Consider the following 25,186-nt stretch of genomic DNA (forward strand, 5'->3'; position numbering starts at 1 on the left):
CACACTCAGACCCTAACCACAACAGTGCCCTACAAATGACACACACACAGTTGGCTAACTTTTAGCACTTAAAAGCCACACAAGTGCTTTAGTTATAACACAACTTGTCACTCTCTCAGCACATCAAGAGACTTATTTATTATCGGCACAAACAACATACAATGTTTTAAATAGAACTCAGACCTAAATGTTACTTTTGGTCGCCAAGAAAATATTAAAACATACAAAGACTCAGTATGCCTGACTATAGGCCATTTATCAGCCAAGAATACCTTCTTCTCGTACTGTCCCTAACTATTGAGTGGCGCCCTCACTCTCAGCCTTAAAACCCCACAGCACAGAGCGTATGGCAAAATCTCCAGCTACGCCAGGTGCTCTTAGAAATATACCTTATTACTTCAATCACTCTAGACATTTAGACAAAGCATAGAAAGATGAAAACAAGTTACTTCTTATTAAAGAACAATAATAAGTAATAGAAAATAAGATCGATAGTAAAGTCTGGATAAACTAATAGTCTTAAAAAAGCTTACTGAAAGGAATCAGTGATGTCAAGGATGAAAGTCCCAGGGCGGCGTTTGATTTAGCAATCGATATTCATGAGAATGCTGTGAACAGACGATCAGATGAAAACTGGTCACACGTGTCTTTGTTTTATTCTCTGACGTCGCTCTTCTGTCGTCGCTGTTTCTCTTCTTCTTCTGCTGACGTTTCTTTCAAAATGAGGCCTATTTATTATAAAGTTTCATGCCGTGGTTTCACGTGAATGTTCCATGCACCTGATTGGCTGGCTGTCAATATGATGGATGAATTTTGCTCCCCAGGTAATAAAGTCCTTTGATATTGCCTCAGCCTTCCTTTCCCAGGCCGTAAACCCAATTGTTGTGTAGCGAGTTCCTCTTAAGTTGGATAAGGAGCCCGGCACACACAAAAAACTCCTACTCTTAGGAAAATTGATTCTATTATGTACGAAACCCGACAGAACCTTAGCCCAATTTGATGTCCACAGATGGAGTTGTCTTTTATGAATTTATACAAAAACAAAGAAATAATCACCCCAACAATTATTTAACCAAACAAAAAGAATATATATTATAAATCAAACAAACCACAAAACACTCTTTAACAAATCCTTATCAATCTAAACACTAATTAATATGCCACCCCCTTTAACCCTTCTATAATATACAGAAAGAAAGAAAGAAAGAAAGAAAGAAAGAAAGAAAGAAAGAAAGAAAGAAAGAAAGAAAGAAAGAAAGAAAGAAAGAAAGAAAGAAACGTAAATATAACCTATTTATTGACAACACCAATATATTCACAGTACATACCCATCTAAATACACATATATATACTGTATATATATATATACACACATACATACAAATATAAATTAGACACACGCACACACAATCCCCACACGTTCCCCAGTCCCTTTTATATTAACTTTGTTTAAAGTCTCTAGACACACGGCCTGGGAAGTCTGTGATAAATCCGTCCTCACAGGTGGCGCAGTGGTAGAGCTGCTGCTTTGCAGTAAGCAGACTGTGGAAGATTGTGGGTTCCTCCCTGTGTGGATAGCGCTTTGAGTACTGAGAAAAGCGCTATATAAATGTAATGAATTATAATAATTATTATTATTATTATTATTAATAAATCCAGCAATCCAGTCAGATATGCTCTGCTGACTCGTATGCTGTATTAATAGGTAAAAGAAGCAATCTCACCGGCCTGGCGATGATTCTTTCTTTAAAGCTGAAATCCGTCTCACCCGGGTGTCTCGGTGTTAGCGTCCTTCCATGGCCGCCGCCTGCATCACAAATGCAACGTAAAGAAGTGCGCTCCGAAGATCCTCTCCAATTAGCCAGCACTCCTTTTCGTTGCGTCCAACCGTTATTATTACGGAGCCTTACATGCTTTACCAATAACTTCTTTTACCAATTCACCTTCCCTGATACTTCTTTAAACAAACTTTCTTCTCACTCCTCTCCTCTAAAATACGCGCCTCCTTGCCTTTTTAAGGTGGGTTCTTCCTCTTACGTCACACCAAAGTGCATTTTGGCATGGGCCCCCAGGCATTGTTTGGACCCCTACTCCCCTTAAAGAGATATCCCACAGTCAGTTATTCCTTTGGACATAATCTCTAAAGGGAAGCAAACGGCAGAAACAGTTAAAAGCACACACAAAAAAAATATGTGACAACCGTTACAGTTGTCCCAGAGGTCCATCCATAAAGTAATCAATAGCCTGAGGTATCAGCTCAGGCTTCCTTTCCCAGGCTGTAAACCAAATTAGCACTAAGCTATGAACAACTGTTATAAAAGTCAGGTATAAGGGAAGAGGATGTGCCTTTTTTATTATAATGCCTCCTACATCTGAATTCATCTTGTTGGGATTGAGCAAAATATAATACAGAATAAGATGTAGATGTTATACACCATAACAGGGTCTGAGGCCACCCAGCCCCACTCAATCAGTCCTCATGGTATTCAGGGTTCTCATGGAAGAACTTGATGATGACAGTCATGTGGACTTCTGGCCTTTAATCCATCAATGGAGGGACATCGCAGTGCTTTTGATCAGGTGGTGGTGGCACAGACAAAAAACAGAAAAGAAAGTAGGGGTGAGTACGGATTTTGGAGCCACCATGAATCCATCCATCCATTTTCCAACCCGCTGAATCCGAACACAGGGTCACGGGGGTCTGCTGGAGCCAATCCCAGCCAACACAGGGCACAAGGCAGGAACCAATCCTGGGCAGGGTGCCAACCCACCGCAGGACACACACAAACACACCCACACACCAAGCACACACTAGGGCCAATTTAGAATCGCCAATCCACCTAACCTGCATGTCTTTGGACTGTGGGAGGAAACCCATGCAGACACGGGGAGAACATGCAAACTCCACGCAGGGAGGATCCAGGAGGCGAACCCGGGTCTCCTAACTGCGAGGCAGCAGCGCTACCACTGTGCCACCATGAATGATAATGATAATTAATTGAATATATAGAGCATCAGGATTTAACTAAGATGAAGCTCTGAGAGAGCCATGTTAACATAATGAGTTTTTACAGAGCTCCACTGTATTAGCCTGACGAATTTCTATCAGTAAACTCGTATTCCAGATTTGAGGTGCATAACAGCAGAAGGCCGCCCACCTCACCACTTCTTTTAAGTTTAGCTCTTGGAATTCTAAGCAGCCCCTCATTTGAAGATCTGAGGTTACCATTTGGAATATAAGATGTCAGACATTCCGAAGTATAAGATGGAGCAGATTATTGAAGGCTTTGTAGACCATCAGCAGGATTTTAAAGTCAATTCTAAATGACACAGGTAACCAGTGTAGTGACGCTCAGACTGGGGTGATGTGCTCGGATTTTCTTTTCCTAGTTAAGATTCTAGCAGCTCCATGCTGCACTCTTTGTAACTGATTGTTGTCTTTTTTTGGGTGGTCCCGAGAGGAGTGCGTTACAGTAATCTAGCCGACTGAAAACAAAAGCGTGAACTAATTCGTGAAAACAGAGTGTGGCTGTGGCGGTGTGTCAGCTCAAGGAAGAGGCCATTCGTAACTCGGGTCACGTCAACACCGTGTTGGGCACAAAGGCATAGAAAGCTGAAAAATAAACAAAGAGAAACATCTGAGTAACCGCTGCTAAGGAACTAAAGGACAGACTCATTGGTGACCCGATTCAGACGCGTTAAACCAAATTGTCAGTAACTGTGCAAATCCTTTATTACAGAACAGCAAACACGTTTTGAAATGTAAGAACGTAAAAGCACTGAGTCTGCGTATGGAATCTAAGAAAAGTCTTCACGTTTTCTTATTCTACGGAATCTAAACCAGGGGTGTCCAGATCTGGTCCTGGAGGGCCGCACTGGCTGCAGGTTTTCATTCTAGCCCTTTTCCTAATCAGTTTTCACTGCTAATTTACTCCTTTTCCCTGTTTTCATAGCCCCATTTTTAAGGATTCACTCCTCTGAAGTGATTCATTTCTTCATTAAACAGAAATGAGATGTGAAACGAGCCAACAGATGAGCAGCTAAACTGGAACGTCAAACTCCAACCAGTTCCTTAATCAGAAGCCAATTCTTGCTGTTAATTAAAGCCGTGACTGAATATCAGGACTTGTCTCTGCTCTTGTTCAGCCACAGCAGGCTGTTGATTTTCTGTTTTTTCTAAGACCACCGTCAAGATGTTTTGGTGACCTGAGCGGACCAACATGGCCGAGACCTTCACCTTTCCTTATTTCCAGGTGAGCTGCTCATGTGGCGGCTCATTTTGTGTCTGATTCTTGTTTGGCTGCTCATTAAGGAAAAAATGAAACAACTAAGGGGGTCCGAGTCACGTCAATTAAAACGAAGGCACAACAAGTTAATCAACAGCAAAAGCAGCTCACTAATGAAGAAGATGGTTAGAATGAAAACTTGCAGCCACTGCGGCCCACCAGGACACCCCTGATCTGTCCTGTGATGGACAAGTGCTGTCCTTAGTTTCTGCTTTATTAGAATAAATACGTTGAATAAATGAACATACGTGACATTTTTATTTATATAGCATCTTGAGAATGGGAAAGGCACTATATAACAAAATGTACCGTCATCCTCATCCTCATCATCATTATTATTATTAAATGAATCCCAGTGGATTGAATTTGGCTTTTTAAGGTCATCGGCTAAAGACTTTTTAATTTTAGTGTGGAAATAAATCTCTGTTCTAAATTGAAATATATACATATAAACGAGTCCATTGTGGCCTGTAGGGGGCGTTACAGCACACAAACCCCCAGGCACAGCCCCGGGTTCAAATAAAAGGGGTTTATTTCGACAACAGTGTCACTTTCTGCTTTGACTCACAACAAGCATTACGCTCCTCTTCTTCCTCTCCCATGTCGTCTCATCCACCTCAGGCTACTCAGTGGGTGAAGGTGCCCATTTTATGCCAGACCCAGCAGAGACAGAGCACTGAAAGAGCGCATTGCTGCACCCACCACATGACGAACCACCTCAAGATCCCAAATTAGTACCCGAGGGCAGCTGTGCAGTGGGTGGCACCTCAGTAGCCCACCAGTCCGAATGGAGTGGAGCAGGGTTTTTTTTTTCTTTTACAATGGCTGGAGTGCCAGTCCTGCCATCAGCCCCCGAGTTTTCCCTGCAAGTTGGGTGCAGGTTGATGTCATATTCAGGACGGAGCGATTGCAGGTTAAGGGTCTTTCTCAGGAGCCCAATAGAGTGGAATCACTTCTGGCGTTTATGAGATTCAAACTGGCAACCGTCCGATTGGTGGCGTAGATTCCTCGCCTCAGGGCCACACAACCTGGACCCAGGAATAATAATTAAAATAATAATACATTATATTTATATAGAGAGCCTTTCTAGTGTCAAGGAGGATGTACTCCCTTGTCAGGCAGAAGCTCCTGAAAGTAGAGGCAGACCTCCCTAGCAGGACCCATGGGACCACAATTCCCAGCATGCCTTGCAGGTACAGGAATGGGCATACTGGCCCAGGAATGCTGTCATCCAGGGGGTGTGGGTAATCCCCCCCCATCCATCTATCCATCATACTGGCCTCCCTGCCCAGTAAGGGTGTGGAGTTTATCCTGTTTGGGATGTCAGCCCAGCCCTGCCATCCATCCCACCATTATGGATTCCATGCTTGTTAACGTGACACACCAATCAGTGTTGAGTTGTAATCACTTGCTGCCAGTTGGTTTGAGGGGTCCCATCCAAAGGAGGTCACCTGTTTGGGGTTTCAGTTAATTGTACTTAGTAAGTCCATCTTAGTGTGTGTGTGTCAGTATGGTGGTCTGACCTGTACAAGAACTCGCCCAGCAACTCCATGAAAAGCACAAGTCAGGGGGGCAGTGAGCAGAAAATCCCAAAGTCACTGAATATCCGGGCCAGTCAGTCAATCCAAAGGAAATGGCAGAGCTGGAAATGTGCCAGTGCAGGCCATCCTCAAAAAGTGAAGAAGAGGAGTGAGGGGACAACACCAAGAAGACCCCCGAGAGTCACAAGCTGCAGTAGAAAACATATTGAGGGACTGAGCAGACAAACAGCTGTACCCGAGTGGCTTCATTAGTCGTGGCTTTAATGGCTCACAGACCATCAGCAGAAGGTTCATGGGAGAATTTGAAGTCACCTGGAAGGAGATTCTGTGGTTTGAGGAGACCAAATTTGAGGTTTTCATCCATTAGACCAAAACTCCCGAAGCACAGTAGTGGTGGGGGTACCTCTCTACAGCAGGCCTGAGAGGGTCAATTGAGTGCAGGAGGAGGAGAACCTGATGGAGTCTGCAAGACACCTGCGCCTCGGGAGAAGATGACAAGCCCAAGCAGAAAGCCCAAGCTACGCAGGAATGGCTTCAAAACAACAAAGCGAATGTCCTCGAGTGGCCGAGTCCAAGGCCAGAGCTCAGACAAATGGAGAATCAGCGGATGGACTTGATGAAGGCTCTCCACTCGGGGTCTCCACGATGCCTGACCGAGCAAAGAAGAATGAAGGAAAATGGCAGAGAGACACGAGGCCGTCACTCTCAAAAAAAGCAGAATGGAATCCCCTGAGACTCAAGGGTTACATGTCAAGAACATGTGAGGACATCGGAGAGGCTGAAGACTTCACGGTGGGTGTCCACAGGGGGTTTATCATGGCTGAATGCATCGACCACCACATGGACACGTTCCTGAAATGGAGCCAAGAAACGTCAAGTGCCATTGCTTGTAGTGACATGTGATATGGGCGCTGGCACTGGCATTGCTCTTTGGCCACCACACCCTGTTAAATTCCTAGCGGCTCAGTCGTTTTCAGCTTTGAGCACACACAGCTTGACGTCTCCAAGTGCATTTTAGTCCTCAGTAAATGTGGCTCATCCCTGAAATGAAATGCCCGGTTTACAGGAAATGAACTGGCATGGCAGCCTGATGCTTTAGTAGGAAACCCTTTGTTTCTTAATGGCAGGCACTCATTTAATGGCACCAAACTGCCAACAATTCTCCTGACTTGGTCCTCCATGCTCTACCAGTGACGTGCGGTGAGGTTCGTGGCTGGTGACTCCTTCAGAGTCGGATTTACAAATAGATGAACCCCAAAGAGTCACTTATTGACAATTCAGTTGGCAGCATTGACGTCTGGTTATGTTTCATATCTCATCTCATTCTTTACACACACACACAGGTGAGGCGCATATTGTGTCACATTTCTAGTGGCGAGAGCAGAGAGAGCGCATTTGCTCCTCACCCTCCGTGTGTTCTCAATTCGCTGCTGCAGTTCCACAATTCAAACTCATTCAATACAAATGAAAGTATAGAGAGGTGAACAAGAAAAACGGATTTCAATTTTGACCTTAATTGAAATATTTAGTTGTTTTAAACAGCTTTTAATTCCAATACTTGAATCAATTTTAATTGACTGTTCAACAAAAAGATAACAAGAAAAACAAAGTAATATTTTATTTAAGATCAAAGTTTTGTTTTTAAATATCGGATTGCTGCGGTGGGTTGGCACCCTGCCCAGGATTGGTTCCTGCCTTGTGCCCTGTGTTGGCTGGGATTGGCTCCAGCAGACCCCCGTGACCCTGTGTTCGGATTCAGCAGGTTGGGAAATGGATGGATGGATGGAATATCGGATTGTTTTTTTTTTTTTCTAAGTCTGAGTGCTCTGGGGGTATTTTCCGTACGTCGCTTAAATCATCCGAGATCAGGTGCTTCATCTTGGATGAGTTAATGCTGGTGAAACTCATCCGGGATAGGTCGGTTTTTCAAACGCAGCCGTCTAGTAGATTAGTTTAGTTGGATCTAATCATATGAGATGAATGCGCGCGCCCGCGCTGATTGAAAAGCCCATATATATCGAGTCTAGAAAACATGACCAGCAAGTCTTTGATAGGCTGTAACAAAATGACGAAAGAACGGGCGCATTTTTTTTTTTCACACAAGCGGAGTAAGACCTTTTATTCGAAGGACATGAAGAATTTCAAGATTTAATACGCACAAGGGGTAACACTGCAAAAGCAGCCCAGACCAGAAAAGACGGCTGGCAAAAAGTGGCCGACAAATTAAGATAGATACTTTATTAATCCCAAGGGGAAATTCACATTTAATATATTAAATATGCATGTAAATTCATATTTAATATGTCATAATTCCAGATCAAACGAGAGCACAAGGAGAACATGGGAACAGGTTAAAGTGAAGTACAAGAATATACTTCAGACTGGTAAATATTGGTACAGTATATAACTATTTAAAGAATTGTTGACATAAAGAATCATATATAATATAAAAAACATTAATTCTAAAGCTAATAAGAAGGCAGACAAGCAAAAAACAGGTGGAGGTCCACGCGGTCCAGACCTAACCCCTGTAGAAGAGTTGGCTGTCCAGCAAAATGCCCATCGCCCTGTTTCTGAGGGCATTCCAGGGGGAAGCTCCTCCTCAGAACCAGTGACAGAATGCAGTGGTCACTTCATTTCAGGTAAAGGATGATGATTGCATATATTTGTCGTCGATGTGTGCCATAGGTATGTTCCATATTTGTTGGGTCAGTTGCAGGGAATGTCATATCCCTAGAACTTGTGTCTGACCAACGAGATATTGACGAAGGTCAAATATTTGATGAAGACACTGTGTCTGATTATTCGGATCTGCGTACAATCCATGTGCCCCAATCACATTTGGAAATCCTGGTAATGAGAATGTTAGGCTGATTGTGAGATTCTTCATGGAACTGTGGGTGTTTTAGCCTGTGTATTACCTACCTGCAATGGCATGAAACGCCTCTTTTATTGTCTGCACACGCAGGCGTCCAGGAAACACAATGAAAACCTGAAGGAAATATTTCAGAGCCAAACAGACTTTACGAATTACCTGGCAAACTGCACTTTTAGATGATTTTCCGCATCGCCGACAGTATATAAAAAAAGTGCCGCTTGTGAAAAACCTCAAAGCAATGCCAACTGTCTGTGTGGTTGTGAGAGCCCGACTTCGCCGAGTTTGACTTCGAATATAAGGTGCTAATAAATCTTTGAGGTACAATATTCCCCCTCGGCTAAAGCAGTATCTTTCGAAAAGAATTTCCTCCGGAAGCAATAAAGGATCTTGCCGATCGCGCAAAACCCTCTCTATATGAAATTGTCTTCTTATAATTTGCGTACCGATATCCATTGGTCGCTCATTCATGAACGGCGAGGCCCTGACTGGATGATTTCCACGCACCGTCACTGATCACGTGTGTAAACCAATCCTTGTTTACGCAGAACAAACTACTCTGAGCAGGTTTGCGGATTAGGATGTGTTGCTATGACAACACTTCCTGCAAGAGTTTCGAAAAACCGACGGATCAGGATCAGGCCAAACCGTCAACAATTACATCTGGCTAAACGACTAATCCACGTACGGAAAATACCCCCCCAATCTCACTATTACGTTGTAATTGATATTCTAGCAGCTAAACTCCTCTCTTTATCGATATAACGACTCGGAGACCGGCGTGACACAAATCTCCAGTTTATTAACAAACAGCAGGAGTGAAACTACAAGTAGAGAAACATCACATTCGGCACACAAACCACAAGCAGTCTGGTGACAGCTGTAAACTCTAAGTAGCGGTGCTGCGCGGTAACATTTGACAAATATAAACTTACCGGCTATGCTGCCATTGGCTTAAACAGGCGGGGTGAACTTCGCTGTATGTATTTGAGGCGGATACATCACTCACATTGGGAACGCCCCACTGTAAGGCGGCTCAGGAAGGACAAACAGCACAAAGTGAGCATATCGGAACATAACCGTTTACAAAATTGAAATGGTTCATAATAATTAAGCATTTTGCCCATCTTAACAAACATGACACTGATCCCGTTTTTGTTTGATAAAATTGAAAACCGTTTATGATCTTACCTTTCTTTGTAAATAAAGTCCATGCCCCTACCCTTCTCCACTAAAATCTCCGTCACTTTCTTGTAAAAGTCCTCATTTTCCTTTAGTTTTAAAAATCTTAATCTTCCATTTTGGCAGTCAGTCAGAGCGAAAAATAAAAATGAATGGCCCGCTGCAGTACACGTGACTTTCTGATGTCGCTAACTTACTGGCGCCTCTGCGTAGAAGAAGAGCAGCAACGAGCACCTGTTGGACTCACATGCGCCCCCTTCAGGACGTCACGGTACTGTCGGCCTCACCTTGTGCCTTCTCGCTGCGGTTTTATGTCAGATCAGCAAGATTAAATATGTCACACACATCAATTAAAGATATTGGGCAGACTGTGGAAAGTCAGGGTGTATAATAAACGTGTTGAGAGAGAGCGACAGGCGCAGTCCGAGGGGAGGTGAGACTCGTCGCTATCGCACCTCGTGTTTCTCCGCTGTATTTGAACAGGAAATAAAACTATAAAAATGATCAAAGTTGTTGGAATCATACAGAAAACACATTTATAGCACAGACCAGCGGGCACATTTATTTTATGTTATCATTATTCGTTTTTTTACTTTTCATAATGACCCTCACCTGCCTCCCCTGACCGCACGTCCCCGTGTTCTTACTTGGCTGTTAAAAGCTCCCATAATGATCAGTTTATTCATAAACTTCTTATTGTCTCCAATGACACACATAAGAAATGTGACCACCAAGGGAAGACCACTCGGCCCACTCGTTTGTTTAGCTGGCAGCGCGGCTGTGCCAACACCTCATCCACGTCCTTCTCGAAGGTCTTCAGGGTTTCTGATTCAACTCCATGTCTTCACAAGATGCTCTTCCTCGCTTCAGTGTCCTAAATGGTCTTCCTCACAAATGTCCACTGCTGTCCTTGAGTGGGTCATTCACCCTCAGACTGAGAGAATTCAGAGCCACAAGCGAAGTCAGACACACAGAGCGTGAAAGTCAGAATCCTACAGAAAGAGGCACAAGAAGTCGCCAAAAGTCGATGAACCGCCAGGAATTGTGGCAGACCCCCTGGAGTGGTCCACTAGTTTGTAGGGCTGCATAGTAAAAATGTAATCCTATGATCACCATAACTGTAAGCTGCCTGGCTACTGTCGTGGCCCTTGCCCGGCCGGGATGCCTCTTCCTTGGTATGACCCAGGGAACAAGAATGGGCAGAGCATTACTTCCCCTGGAATGCTAGATGGCAGCCCCTCTGGGTGGCGGCGGTGCCTCGGACTCCTGCAGGGCTTCATGGGAGACGGAGTTGGACACAACCCTGTTGGGATGCTGGGGGCACCACCTGGGGGCGCTGCAGCTGTTCCTGAACCCATGTGGGCATTTCTTCTGCCACACCCGGGAGTGCTGCCTGAAGTGGGGCAACGAGCACCTGAAACACTTCTGGGTGCCTTCTATAAGGGGCCAGCAGACACTACTCGGGGAGCCAGAGTCGGGCGGAGGGAGACGAAGCCAGCTGAGGAAGAGTGGCGTAGAAAAGAAAGAAGAGAATTGTGTTAAGGTGTGCCATTTGTGCTTGGACTGTGTGGTGGGCTCATGGGAGCGGGCGGGGAAGACGATCTCCACGAGGGAACAAAAGAGAATAAAAGCACTCGGGTGTTATAAATGGGCCTCCTGTGTCTGTCTGTGATGGGTCGGGTGGCTGGCACGCCCCCTAGTGGTTCTGTCACAGTACCCAAATTGTAATGCGTTGGCACTGCCCATTCAAAGATTTTTACAAGCTCAGTCTTTTTTTTATAGAATATAAATCCTGCCAGTATAGCCCAAGTGCCATGTTCTCTTCTGCACCGTCACGCCTCAAACATGCATTTTCCTGACAGGCTTGGCAGAGAAGTTTCCCTCCAAAGCGTTGCCATTGTGCGTTGGCCAATTTGCAGTCGTCCTGCATTGTTAAAGTCATCCTGTGGCCGCCATTCAGGTCAGTTTATTAGGCTGATGTATTGATGTATTCATTTGGCAGATTCAGGATGGATTGTGGTACGTGGTCATAGCGGGTCCGAGGCAAACACAGCCGCTCGGGATGTTCACTCCGGTCACATGTTCCTGCCTTTCTTTGTGACACTAATTCTCGAGGCTCAAAGCCTTTTGTTTGTATTGTTATTTCATAAAGTCACAGTTCCCTGAAAATGCCACCCTTAACAAAGTGCCACCTGAGGCCCTGCCGACATTCGTTGGATTGAGTGGCCCCTTAACTTGAGTTATCTGCTCGCTGACACGTCTGCATAATCCACGTAATCTCTGTGTGTCATCGTCGTCATCATGTGTCACTCTTGGTGAGAGCTTTGGATCGGCTGCCATCGTTTTTTTAATTGTCTTCCTAGCTGTTTATCGTTTGTCGTGTCGATGAATGGCGTGACATTGTGATCTGCAGGTGGAGAAGACCCTGGAGAGGTGGAGATATGAGAGGAGCGATGGAGGTGGGATGACATCAGGGATCGGCTCTGAGCCCTTTCTTCTATGCAATGGTGATGGACAGGCTGACAGATGAGATTAGACAGGAGTCCGCATGGACTGTGATGTTTGGTGATGACATTGTGATCTGCAGGTGGAGGAGACCCTGGAGAGGTGGAGATATGAGAGGAGAGGAATGAAGGTCAATAGGACCACAACAGAATACATGTGTGTGAATAAGAGGGAGGTCAGTGGAGTGGTGAGGATGAGAGGAGTAGAGTTGGCGAAGGTGGAGGAGATTAAATATTTGGGATCAACAGTATGGAATAACGGGGAGTGTGGAAGAGAAGTGAAGAAGAGAGTGCAGGGAGGGTGGAATGGGTGGAGAAGAGTGACAGACGGGTATCAGCAAGCGTGACAGGGAAGGTCTACAGGACAGTAGTGAGACCAGCTATGTTATATGGGCTGGAGACGGTGGCACAGGAGACAGAGCTGGAGGTGGCAGAGTTAAAGATGCTAAGATTTGCATTGGGTGTGACGAGGATGGACAGGATTAGAAATGAAGACATTAGAGGGTCACCTCAGGTGGGACAGTTGGGAGACAAAGTCAGAGAGGTGAAATTGTGCTGGTTTGAAGAGATGCTGGTTATATTGGGAAAAGGATGTTAAGGATAGAGCTGCCAGGGAAGAGGAAAAGAGGAAGACCTAAGAGTAGGTTTATGGATGTGGTGAGAGAGGACATGCAGGTGATGGGTGTGACAGATCAAGATGACAAGGACAGGATGATATGGAGACTGATGGTCCGCTGTGGTGACCCCAAACGGGAGCAGCTGAATGAGGAAGGAGGCGTGTCGATGAATGACGCCTTTGTTCAGCTTATGTCTATTACTTGAGTTAACCGTACTCACAAGTTTCGTTGTCCTGCTGTGCCTCTTCCTCAGACCCCTTCCCTGTCTGCACACTTCATTGGAAATGGATCACCTGAACAGGATCTGCACTCGATAACCCATCACGACAAAGTGATAACGCTTTCAGAAAGCTGTGCAGATTTCATAAAAATCCCAAACTGAAATCTCTCCTTCAGGTACGAGGATTCAGACGCTTAATTCGGTAGTTTGTGGAAGACCCTTATGGCAGCAAATCCAGTTTCAAGTGCGCTTGGTGAGTCTCCTCAAGCTTGGCACACCTGAATTTGGTCAGCTTATCTCATTCCTTCCCAACAGATCCTCTAAAGCTCCATTACGTTGAGTGGGAAGCTTTTAGAAACTGTCACCTTCAAGTCTCTCCACTGATGTTCCGTGGGGCTTTGGCCGGACACTTCGAGAACACTCAGACCCATTTGTCATTAATCTCCTTTGACCAAGTTCCTTCTTGCCCAGCTGGGCCAACTCTAGGAAGAGTCCTGCTGGATCCCAATGTCTTCCATTTCACGATTCTTGAGGCCAATGTGCTTCAGGAACGAACAAAACTGTCATTTTTTCACTTCTTGTCCTGATCTCTGAAACCCAACCCACCACCACCACCATGAAGTCTGCAGACAGTTCCTTGGACTTTGTGGCACACATGCAGTGTGAATTGTGGGACCTTCTATACGCAGGTCCACATGTGTCACTCTGAATGACGTCCAATCAATTCAGTGGTCCACAGCTGGGCTCCAATCAAGTTCTAGAAACATGTCAAGGAGGAGCAAAGCAAACAGGAGGCACCTGAGCACAGTGTGGAGTGTCACAGCAAAGGGTCTAAGGGAGAGACTTCAGTGTGAGATTTTTAATGCACTGGCACACCTTTCTGGTCACACAGTGTCACTTTGTCATTATCAAGTGTAGTCAAGTTTGATGGCCAAGTTATCCAGTTCAAATTGCATCTCCAAGTGAAGGGGTCTGCGTGCCCTGTAAATGCACTGTAGCTTGATCCTCACGGCCGAAGCTCGATTGTCTGCAAGGCCTTGACGCGGCTGAGAGCGAATCAAACCAGGCGCCGTTGTTGGGGACTCTGCTCGTTCATTTCTGGGGTCTTTTGTCACTCACCTCACCTCTATGACTGCCCTGGAAAATGAAGGGATTGAAAATTAAGGAAAAGCTCTTTGTGCTGCGGTGTCCCTTGATGAAGATTTTGATAGACTTTGGGGACCGACTTCTGTACGAGTGACGCTGTGAGAAACCGTTCACCGGGCTGCCGTGAGGTGACAGGTTTGAAAAGGCGATAAGCGTCTCTGGATTTACTGTAAGCAATCGTACAGATCAGACCAGCGAGTGCTCATTAAACGACTCGGACGAGCATTTCAGGAAAAAGATGAGTCACGATGGGCTCTTTGATCCCAGAAAGTGATCTGCCATCTTGGCCTGCTAAGAAAGAAAGCTGTTAGCGCAGTTTTATCACGGCGAGTGTAACGTTACACCGACGAGCCCTCGCCACGTCGGATCTCCTGGGAATGAGCCGCTTTATTGTCTGCGGACCTGAGAGTGGGAGCAGTTCACGTCTGAGAAACACGAGATTCTAATCAGCAGTGGATTTGATGTTCTGAACGCAAAATGAAAACGGGAAACAATGGCGAGTGTACGTTATGAACCATCCCAGCGTGGGTCTCCTGGAGGTGACGTTTCTTGTCACGCTTTGGGGTCCCGCAGCCTTCTGCTCAAATCTTTGAAGTTCACACTGATGGCAAAATGAACCCAGAATTTGAGACGCTTCTGCAAATTTATTAAAACTAAAAGACTGACATGTCAGGTGTTTCAGATCCTGTGCTGCTGGGGGTCTCCTTGGGTTTGATGGGCTGATGAGCTGCACGCACCCAGAGTTGGGGATTCTCTGGCAGGTTGGGTGGAGACCACCAGTGGGTCTCCACTGAGATATTTGATGGGCTTCAAGTCCAGGCTCTGGTGTGCCACTCAAAGACAGCCACCAAGTTGTCCCTCAGCCACTCCTGTGTTGTCTATGCCCAGTCGGAAGTCCCAGGGCTCTGAGCAGGTTTGGATGTTGATGCCCTTTGACCCTTTCACTTGTCCCCCCCCCATCCTTCTCCTGATGCTCCCACCATCTCGCTTCACCCCTGGAATGATGTTGTGCAGGTGACAAGCCGTGCCTGCTCTCCTCCAGATGTGACACTAAGTGTTCTGGCTGAACAGTCCGCTCTTGGGTTCTATCAGAGCAGAGAATCTGAAAGTTTGTGCAAACTCCAGGTGGGCTCTCATGAGTCATCTGGCTGTTCTGTCATAAAGCCCAGAATTATGAAGTGGGGTACTGGTGGCTGTACTTCTGGAAACTTCTCCTGTCCCCACAGAGGAGCTCTGTCAGAGTGACACTCCGGTTATTGGTCACCTCAGTTTGACAAGGCGGTCCACTCTCGGCCCCCTTTATTGTTGTCACCTACGTCACCCAGGTCTGTGTATGCAGTTCCTTCAGCCTCGTGGCTTGGGCTTTGCTCGACTGCTTGTCCCTCAATACACGGGTGTGTGGCTGACCACAAGTGGACTCCGGACAAGGTGTGGGGACATCTCAATGGAGATTAAAAGAGCGGGGAGCCCCTGAGACAAAGGACAGGCTCTGAATAATTGAATTGGTGTGAGATTTGGGGTTTATTATTATTTTTATATTTATAAGAATTCCTGTTTTCGTTTTGTCTTCCTGGGGTACTGAGTATCACTTGCTGAGACAAAAACGATGAACTTTGATGATTTTAGCAAAAAGGCTGAAACAGAACAAAGTGAACAAAGTGAAGGTCTAAACACATCGAACTATTTCTATGTAGTCAGAAACGAGAAGGATTGGTCAGGAAGCCTGTGAAATGGAAGAATGGGGCTGGACGGGCATCCCAGCAGTGTCGCCAGTCAGGAAGTCATCATAGCGGAAGGTCAGAGGGAGACCTCCTCCCAGGGCCACACGTTCCCCCCAGTATGTTGGGTGGCAGCATCTGCCTTGTGTGACTGCCATGTGACCTCTGAAAGTTTTCAGTTCCTGTTGTGGTGCCACTAGAGGGAGCTCCCCTGTCTGGAGAGGCCCCACCTGACCCTAAAATGCTTCTAGGGGCCCATCTTGTTGTACCAGAGCTACTCCTGGGGCCGGGTGGGAAACAAGCTGCTCCATCTTTCCCAAGGAGTTGGAGTTAGGAGAGGAGGAGGAGGATGAAGCTCACCTGGGAAGGAGTGGAGGAGCGACAAGAAGATTTGTGGAGTGTGAAGAGCCTGTGGAGGGGGGAACTTGAGTTAATTGTACTCTCCTCGCTTTAAAAATGTCGAGAGTGAAGTACAACTGCACAGGGTGACATACAAGAAGACAAAATGGGAAGAGTCCTTCCAAATATTGGAGATCTGTGAGGAGACAGCAGAATCAGAAGCATAAAGGAACAGCAATGGAGAGGAGGTGCAGGGCCTGAGTGACGGAACGCACAGTCACAAGGAGCCACATAACGGTGGGCACATTTGTACAATGGCGGGTCCTGGTGGTGCTGAAATGAGCACTCGGTCCAAGTCTACATCAAATGAACTCCACGTTAGTCCGGCGGGATTTTAATGGTCGGGATACGAGCAAATGGAACGCCGATGAGGCCAACGCAAATGGAGTCGGAACCAGCGTCTTATTTGTTTATTTTCTGTGCCCACTTACTGATGGCAGGGGCTCATGGGTTGCTGGTGTCTTTAGGTGGGAACACCTGAGAAATAACACTGGAGAGATTTAGCCATGAAAAATGAAGATAGTAGAAATCGTGACGCTCTGTTGAGCTAAGGAAGTTAATAAAGCTGCGAATTGTAAGAATCATAACCTGCACATCCATTTCTAGACAAGCAATTGCACAGAACCTTTTGCCCACCCAGTAAGGATTGTGAAGAAATAAACACAAAGAAAAAGAGTTGGGGGGATTCCCTGTATGATGTCGTCAGACTTGAGGTCACTTGAAGGACTGATACTCCCGTGAACATTTGCAAAAAAAGACTTTGGACAAAAGGAGGAACTTCTTAGTGGGGTCTTTTATGTGATGTTAGTGATGTCATCGATGTGGGATCAAAAGTGGAGTCATCAGTATGGGACTGAAAGTGAAGTCATCACGGGGAGCCAGAATTGAAGTCATCGATGTGGGACTGGAAGTGGAGTCGTCATGGGGAGCCTGAAGTGACAGTATTGCGTGGGACTGAGGTAAGGTCTGTTTATTAGTCTTCTGTTGGTCTGCTGAGAGAAGAGAGAAGGTATCAGCACTCTGCTCCAATCCCCTAACTTTTGTTCTTTGACGCTCATTTGAGCCCTGTGGCTGCCCCCTAAGCCCACGCGTGTGACAGTTTATATAAAGTCAGAGGTTCATTGTCAAGTCTTTTCTGTTTTTATTGTTCGTGATTTTTCTGGCTGATTGTTTTCCATGTTTGGTTTCTGATTCCTGGACGATGGATTGGATTGCTTTGGCTCAGGTTGCCTTTTTTTTTTTGGCGCTGCTTTTTCTGGTTGATTCTTTGGTTCTCCTTCTTCTTATTCTAAATAGATTCTATGAGGAAATCAAAGCACAGAAACGGAGATTAAGAGTTTTGGGAATTCCCCGTATACTGCAGGAGTAGATGAGTCGTCGTAAACGACTGATACTCGGTCACGGCGCATGCAAAGAACAAACATTTGACAATAGCTGCAGTTCATCGGTTTCCTTTATGAACAATAAACAGAAAAATAGAATAAATGGAAAGGAGTTGACAGGAAGTGATGTGGACCAGTAAGGATGGAGATGACATCTTTATTGGGAGGTGAAGTTATTAATACGGGACCGTGAGAGACGTCTTAGGCAGTGGGACCCGGAGGTGGAGCTGTCACAGGGAGCTGGAAGTGGCGTGTTGTCGTGGAGTTGAGGTGTTTCTTCATCATTGATCTTCTGTTTTCTGGTGAAAGAAGAGAAAAGGCATTAACACTCTGTTGCAATCCCCCATCTTTCGTTCTTTCACACTCATGTGAGCCCTTTGGCTGCCCCCTAAGCACACGTGTGTGACAATTCCTACTGCATAAAGATTCCTCAGTTGTCCCGCCTTCTCAAGCTAGATGTTTCATGGCTCACTCGCTCCCTTGAAGGACATGCTTGTGTAGCTTTGACTATCTCTGCATCAGTAAAGCGTGTGTCCCATTTGGGGCCTGAGCAGGCCTTATGAAGCCTGCCTTTTGAGTTTGGGGGTAGGGTTGCCAGGGGTGAGGCCTGTTTCTGAGTTAGGTTTCCATATATTTACAGGTGAGTTCAACTCCTATCCACTATTTGGGACCACAGCACCGTTACATTACACTTTCTTCATGGTGCCTTTTCATTGATGGCGGCCCCTTGAACTGGCCATGTGGTTGTGTTATTCTGTGTCCTGTGATGAATTAGTGGCTGCCATGTTGTGCCTCTGATTCAGATACCCAGCAGTCTTTAAAGCCGATTACGGCACTGGAATGGAGATGGCCATGTTGGTTGGTATGTGTTTGCATTTTTATCTTCTTAAAAGATTCAGATCAGTACGACAACAACGACTCTGCTACTGGAAATCGACAAGAATTGAAAAACAGTCCGATACAATCCTAGCGTGGTCCTCTCTTAAGCTGACGTTGAGGGATTTGCTACAAAATAAAAGAGCGCGGACTCTCACCTTAAACGATTAGCTGCTCCCCTGGCTAACATTTGGCAGACAAATGAAGATGTCGGGCCTTGAATGTTCAGGGGCCGTGTACCCCCCGTGTTAAACTTCAACTGAAACACTCAAGCGCTGCTCTCATTTCACTCGGAAGTGATTTCATTTCAGTTTATTCAACTGCAACAAAATGTAACGACCTAAAACGTGCTTACAAAACGCGTAGGCAGAGAGGGGGTCCGCCAATGAACCTGCAAGTGGAGCCTCTGCCAGGTGCTCAGATTCTCGCTGTCTTTAAAATGGCCGTTTACCTACCGTAGGGGCCAAGGAGTTCTGGGCCGCTTGTGGTTCCTGGCCACCTTTGTGTGTCGCCTTCCCACCACCAAGGTTATTATAGTCAACGAAACTGAAACTATTATTAAAAAATCATGTTCGTAAACTGAAATAAAATTAATAAGAAGAAAACTAAAACTAAATGAAACTATTAAAATAGCTGGAAAGAATAACTGAAACACAATAATAATTAACTAAAAACATCTGTAGTTTTTGTTTTTGAATGAATATTCTTGCCGTTAGTCTTTAAGTCTTTTAACTCTAAAACAGAAAGTCCTCGACCACGAGCTGCCCGCGTGTCTTCATCCAGTGATCGGCGGCGGCTAATCACACAGCGTTGGCGGTGGCCGAGTGAGCTGAACGCGGGCGCGTGAGTCGTGTGGAATAGAAAGCGACTTACTGGGCCGCCATTCTCTGAGCTTCTTGATTATCGAGATATAATTCAAACGCCGGAAATGGGAATGTGCTGCTCAACAAAACCTTCACCGTATGGACAAAAGAATCGAGTTTGAGTTTAGGTGTCTCAGGTGGCTGTGCTTTGTCGACAGTAATTCACCTGACACTTCGCACACAAAGTATCGAGAAAGTATGGTAATCATGAAAGAAATTCAACCTCGAGATTTTCATAAATCTTGACGTTTTAGACCTCCCCGTGTCCAAGAATACAGAATTTTTTGGAATTATGTCTGTGTGTGTAAACACGATAACTCAAAAAACACAACGAGATTGATGGATGAAATTCAGCATGTGGCTGTTACACCAGAATTGTGGATCTGCAGTAACTTTTGGGCCAAGTCCATCAACCAGAACTGGCACTTGACCTGAACACAGACTCCATTTTTTTTCTTTTTTCATTCGTGCAGCTGCAGAGTCCGATTTATTCAACTTTACTTTTATAATAATTGTTCAATGTGTTACTAATTTGATGGTTCTTTAATGTACATGATACAATCTTTGCGTTGCGGTTTACTCCTCAAATATCCATCCCCATATCTGAGTACACGAGAAAGTCGAGGGGAGACCACTCCCGATTTTTGAAAATAAAACGGCGCTGATCGAGAGACTGACGGTCGTCACACAAGATCAGCGTATTCTTGCTGACTAATCACTTTTGCTTTAAAAATGTCGTTTAACAACAAAGCGACACAAACTTGAGTTGACAACGTCTCCAGTGAACTACAGGTAGGCAGGCGAAGAGAGTCTGCCAAGTGATGAAAAGCTAAACCTACTTATGTGTTTTTGTATTTATTCTATATTTATTATTCATTTATCTTTTTTAGTTGATATTCACAGCTCAAAATACCTGATATTGTGAAAGTAATCCAGTAGCAGAATTAGGTTTTAAAATATCTGTCCCCCTATTTTCAATGTTTCTCTCTCTCTCAGAACAGATAGTTGAATATCATATTCTTATTGTTCTTCACGTCAGTCATATCACACATATTGCAGGGATTTTTCCTGCCTTGCACCCAAACCTGCTGGGGTAGGCTCCAGGTTTCCTGCCATCCTGCTCTGTATAAACAGGTTTAGATCGTGTCGTGTGTATTGTTCTTAATGTCAGATGCTGTCCTTGTCACTTTGTGCCCCTCTACACTCCTATTATCTGCTCTTGCTCTGCTCATTAAGGGTTTACTGTTCTCATGGTGGGCTATTCAAGTCTCACTGCCCCTAACCTTCACACTCCATGCTTGTGTTTCTTTGTTTCCCTCAATACAGTCAGGTGGGGTCTGCACACTGATTCAAGCCTAAGACCCCTGTTCTTCCTAAACCCCCATGATTTTTATGATCACATCTCACAGTAGATTCTGCTTTCTGATTTTTGATCTTTTCAGACCTGCAGGTGTTAAAATTCCGTCTATAAATTGTTTGTGCCTGAGATGGAATCAGAGATGAAGATGGCTGGTAGAAAACAACAAAGCCCAGTGTTTGAGATTTGTGAATGTAACATTGAAGTGATTCATTATAAGCACATTGTCTTGGAGCGGGATATGTGGTGTGCTGTAGACATTGAGAGTAAAAAACCCTCAGACCTTAAAATTCACCACAATTTCTTTACAAATTGGCTCATTCTGGGCAATAAAAGGAAAAGATAAAAAGTGTCAACAGGCAGCGCAGATTTGTTCAGCACAAACGACAGAAAATGTTTTAAAAATGATAAAATTGTGTAAAATTGTTCATACTCAGTACCTGGGTTTTGATTGTGCTTGTTTTTATCAGACAAAAAACAAACCCAAATACTCAAGTGTGTTGTGGAGTGTAGTCAGCGTCCACTAACATTAAACTCAAATTATATCCAAACCTGCTAAGTGTACAGTGCATTATGACACAAAACTAAACTCCATAGCAGCTCTTTAACCAGACCGTAATTACTAAAACTAAAATTGAAACTAATAGATATTAAAGTAAAATAGAAATGACTTTGTGAAATAAAAACTAAATTAAAACTAAAAATACACAATGAAGGAAAACTAAAACTAAACTGAATTACCAAGTAAGGTCAGAAAAAATATAGAAATTAAAACTAATAGAAAAAGGCAAAAGCAACCGCACAGCAAGAATTGTGACGTGTGGTACAAAGTTCATGGGGGTGATCCCCTCCCCCCTCACCCCACCATGTTATTGCCCTGAAGTGGACAGGGCAGGGGGGGGGGAGGTGGGGGCGTAACACACCAGCTGTGAAGACTGAGGTGGTGTGACATTCACCAGTAAATCCAAACTACTAGCAGATTGTGGCCAACCAATCAGCACAATTCACCGCCCGAGCCCCGCCCACGATAGTTTCCGATTGAATAAGAAGTACATGATGTGGAATATGAGCTAAAAAAGTAAAAGGGGCTACAAATGGCGCAGATTACCCTGTGGTATAAAAAGGTCCCTGCAGTAAGAAAGCCAGGAAGACACGCAGCCTCGACTCGACTCACTCCGTCACTAACCGAGACACGCAAACAGCACTTTAACTAAGATGAAAAAGAATACATGGAATAAAAAATTAATAAAGAGTGAAGCAAATATCACATACACAGAAACCCACCAAAAACCCCAACAGCAAAAAGAAACGTTTAACAAAGAAACACAATAAACGATAAACACTCACAAAATGGTCCAAAACCAGTCCGGCCCAATAGAGGCAGATCATGGTGAGAAATGAAGGGACATCCCAAGTGAGCAGCCCGCTGGATGTTAGGAAACGCTGTGTTCCATCGTGGTCCAGTAGAAGCTCTGAGCACCCACCAGAATTAAAACGTTTCCCAACCAAGATGGAACCACTCAACCCAACTGAGTCAATGAGTGACAGAATGTCGTTGGGGGTCTCGTCATTCCATCTGTCATGTGAAGGTCTTCCTCTATTCACTGTGTCATGGCGAATTGAAGAAGATAATGGTCTTATTTAAGAGGGTTTAAAATTAATCGACTCAAAACACTTAAAAAGGTTTGGGGCAGCCACCTGTATATTATTTCTGGCTGCCAAAGACTTTTAAATAGTACAGAGAGGTTCTTAGCATGAGGAACAGCAAAACAGAACAGCTGAGGGTTTGCAAAGATGGTGGCTTTGAGGGACCAGACAGGAAGTGATGTATGGCAACCAGAAGTGATGTTCTTCTGATGTCAGATTGTGTGCCGGAAGTGATGTTCTTCTGGGCACCGGAACTGGAAGTGACGTCATCTGCTCTGAATCAGACAGGTTTACCCGCGGCTGGTCTGCAGAGACAACAGGAGAAGGTTTAGTGCACTCTGCCACCCCTGGCCTGGCATGGATTTACCTTTGGTTGGTCCATACAACGTCCTCCTAGTCGCATGTGTGTGACAAGGGACACTGAATGTGGGAATGACCTTTTAGTAAGGACTGTGCTTTCTATCTATCTATTATATAGTGCCTTTCACTCTATCTATCTATCTATCTATCTATCTATCTATCTATCTATCTATCTATCTATCTATCTATCTATCTATCTATCTATCTATCTATCTATCTATCTATCTATCTATCTATCATCTAGTGCCTTTCATATCTATCTATCTATCTATCTATCTATCTATCTATCTATCTATCTATCTATCTATCTATCTATCTATCTATCTATCTATCTATCTATCTATCTATCTATCTATCTATCTATCTATCCACCCACCCATATAGTGCCTTTCACATCTATCTATCTATCTATCTATCTATCTATCTATCTATCTATCTATCTATCTATCTATCTATCTATCTATCTATCTATCTATCTATCTATTATATAGTGCCTTTCACATATCTATCTATCTATCTATCATCTAGTGCCTTTCATATCTATCTATCTATCTATCTATCTATCTATCTATCTATCTATCTATCTATCTATCTATCTATTATATAGTGCCTTTCACTCTATCTATCTATCTATCTAATCCTGCCTACTACACCAAATTCTATCTATCTATCATATAGTGCCTTTCATTCTGTCTATCTCGTGTGTACCACCCAGGATGGGCAGACATCTGATGATCTGCTGGTGAGTTGGGCAGAGCGGGTCTGCCTGTCTGAGTTCTCTGGGGTGACCCTGGGGGTCCCAGCTGAGAGGTGCTCCATCTTCCTCCCACTGTTTCCAGACTCTGCTTATTGATTATTTTTAATGATTTGTTTCTCTTTTTTTTATTCATATTCACTAGATTTCTAAAACATGGCGACAAGTGCTTTCAGCCCTCAGAATGCCCCTGCCTGTGGAAGGGAAAGGAGTTTTACCCTGGGGAGCGAGTGTCATCAGCCTGCCACAGCTGGTAAGGACGCACTCTTCATCTTCATCATTTAATGGAAAGGAAGGGAAACAAAGTCCAAGACAAGTACAGGGTGCCCTGTTGGAGATGTGTCCCCCTCGGTGGGGGGTCCTAATGAGAGCCCCGTCTAGTGGTTGGTCCTGGACTGGAGGATTCAGAAGTTCCAGGTAAACCCTGCTGTGACTCCAGGCATCATCTCTGGTCTCCTCCTCAGGTCTGTGTGACTGTTGGTGGTCTCCATCACCCAAGCACTTTAGTAATCCCACTGCTATGGCATGTTGGTGTATTCTCACCATCCTCCTTTCAGACTAACGGCAGAGCGGTGGGCTGTGTGTGGTCTGACTACCCAGAAGCCTTTGCGAGTGTGTTGTACTGTGCCAGCTTCTCTCCACGTCATTTTCAAATTCCCTTTACTCTTTGGTTTTTTGTTTATAATGTTTTGTTAGATTTTTATTTTGATTTCCTTTCTCTTTTATATAATATCCCATTCCAAAGAATAAAAGAGTTTGAGCTTCTTCTAGAATTCACCAACAAATCTAGAGGGGTACCGGGGATCCATAGGGGCAAAAAGACTCTTGAGAACCCCAACTGTGTCAGAACTTTAGGAGACCAGTGGTGGCCAAGCAAGTCTGTGGCAGTGTAGGATGCCAGCCATGCTGGAGCGGCCCACCCATCAGCTGTGACCCGTAGGCCATGTGGGTGTCTGTAGTGTGAGGGTAGCCACTTCCTGAGGGGGGTGTGGATGTCTCACTTTGGACGTAAACCTCAGGAGTGCCGTCTTCAAGGAGCCTTCAGTAAAATGGGCACACATCGGACACCTGGGGGCAGCTCCTTCAGTTCTCTGGACGCAGGTCCTTTCTCTTTCTTTAGTGGTGCCACCTGAAGTATGGCATCTTATAAACTCTGAGAATTCTAAAACACCTCAGCATTTGAGGCAGATGGCCCCTCCACATTGCTGATCTGGCCAGCCTCTGCGTTTGGCCGCAGGTTTTATGAAGTGACATTTGATTTCACTCACCGCCCAGTCCAGGAGAACTCAACGCTTTCCACTCGTCCAACAAACAGCGATAAGGATGACAGCTTAATGGGGCGTCAAGTTCATGTTTTAACTTTTGGCTACCGGCTTTGTACTTTCTTTACAGATAAGGGTCACTCTTGATAGCAAAGACCTTCTTTAGCAGTGCCTTACGGGGGGGGGGGGGCTTCTCT

General features: G+C 44.9%; 1 protein-coding gene across 1 annotated transcript in view; it reads left to right on the plus strand.

Annotated features, from left to right (window-relative positions):
• Positions 1-25,186, plus strand: part of otog (otogelin) — a 305,832-nt gene that overhangs the window by 141,592 nt on the left and 139,054 nt on the right. The window contains exon 24 of the mRNA XM_051922624.1: positions 23,873-23,980. Within this exon, the coding sequence (XP_051778584.1) occupies positions 23,873-23,980 (108 nt within the window). The remainder of the gene's footprint in view (positions 1-23,872; positions 23,981-25,186) is intronic.

This window comes from Erpetoichthys calabaricus, chromosome 2 (genome assembly GCF_900747795.2).
Source record: "Erpetoichthys calabaricus chromosome 2, fErpCal1.3, whole genome shotgun sequence".
Lineage (NCBI taxonomy): Eukaryota > Metazoa > Chordata > Cladistia > Polypteriformes > Polypteridae > Erpetoichthys > Erpetoichthys calabaricus.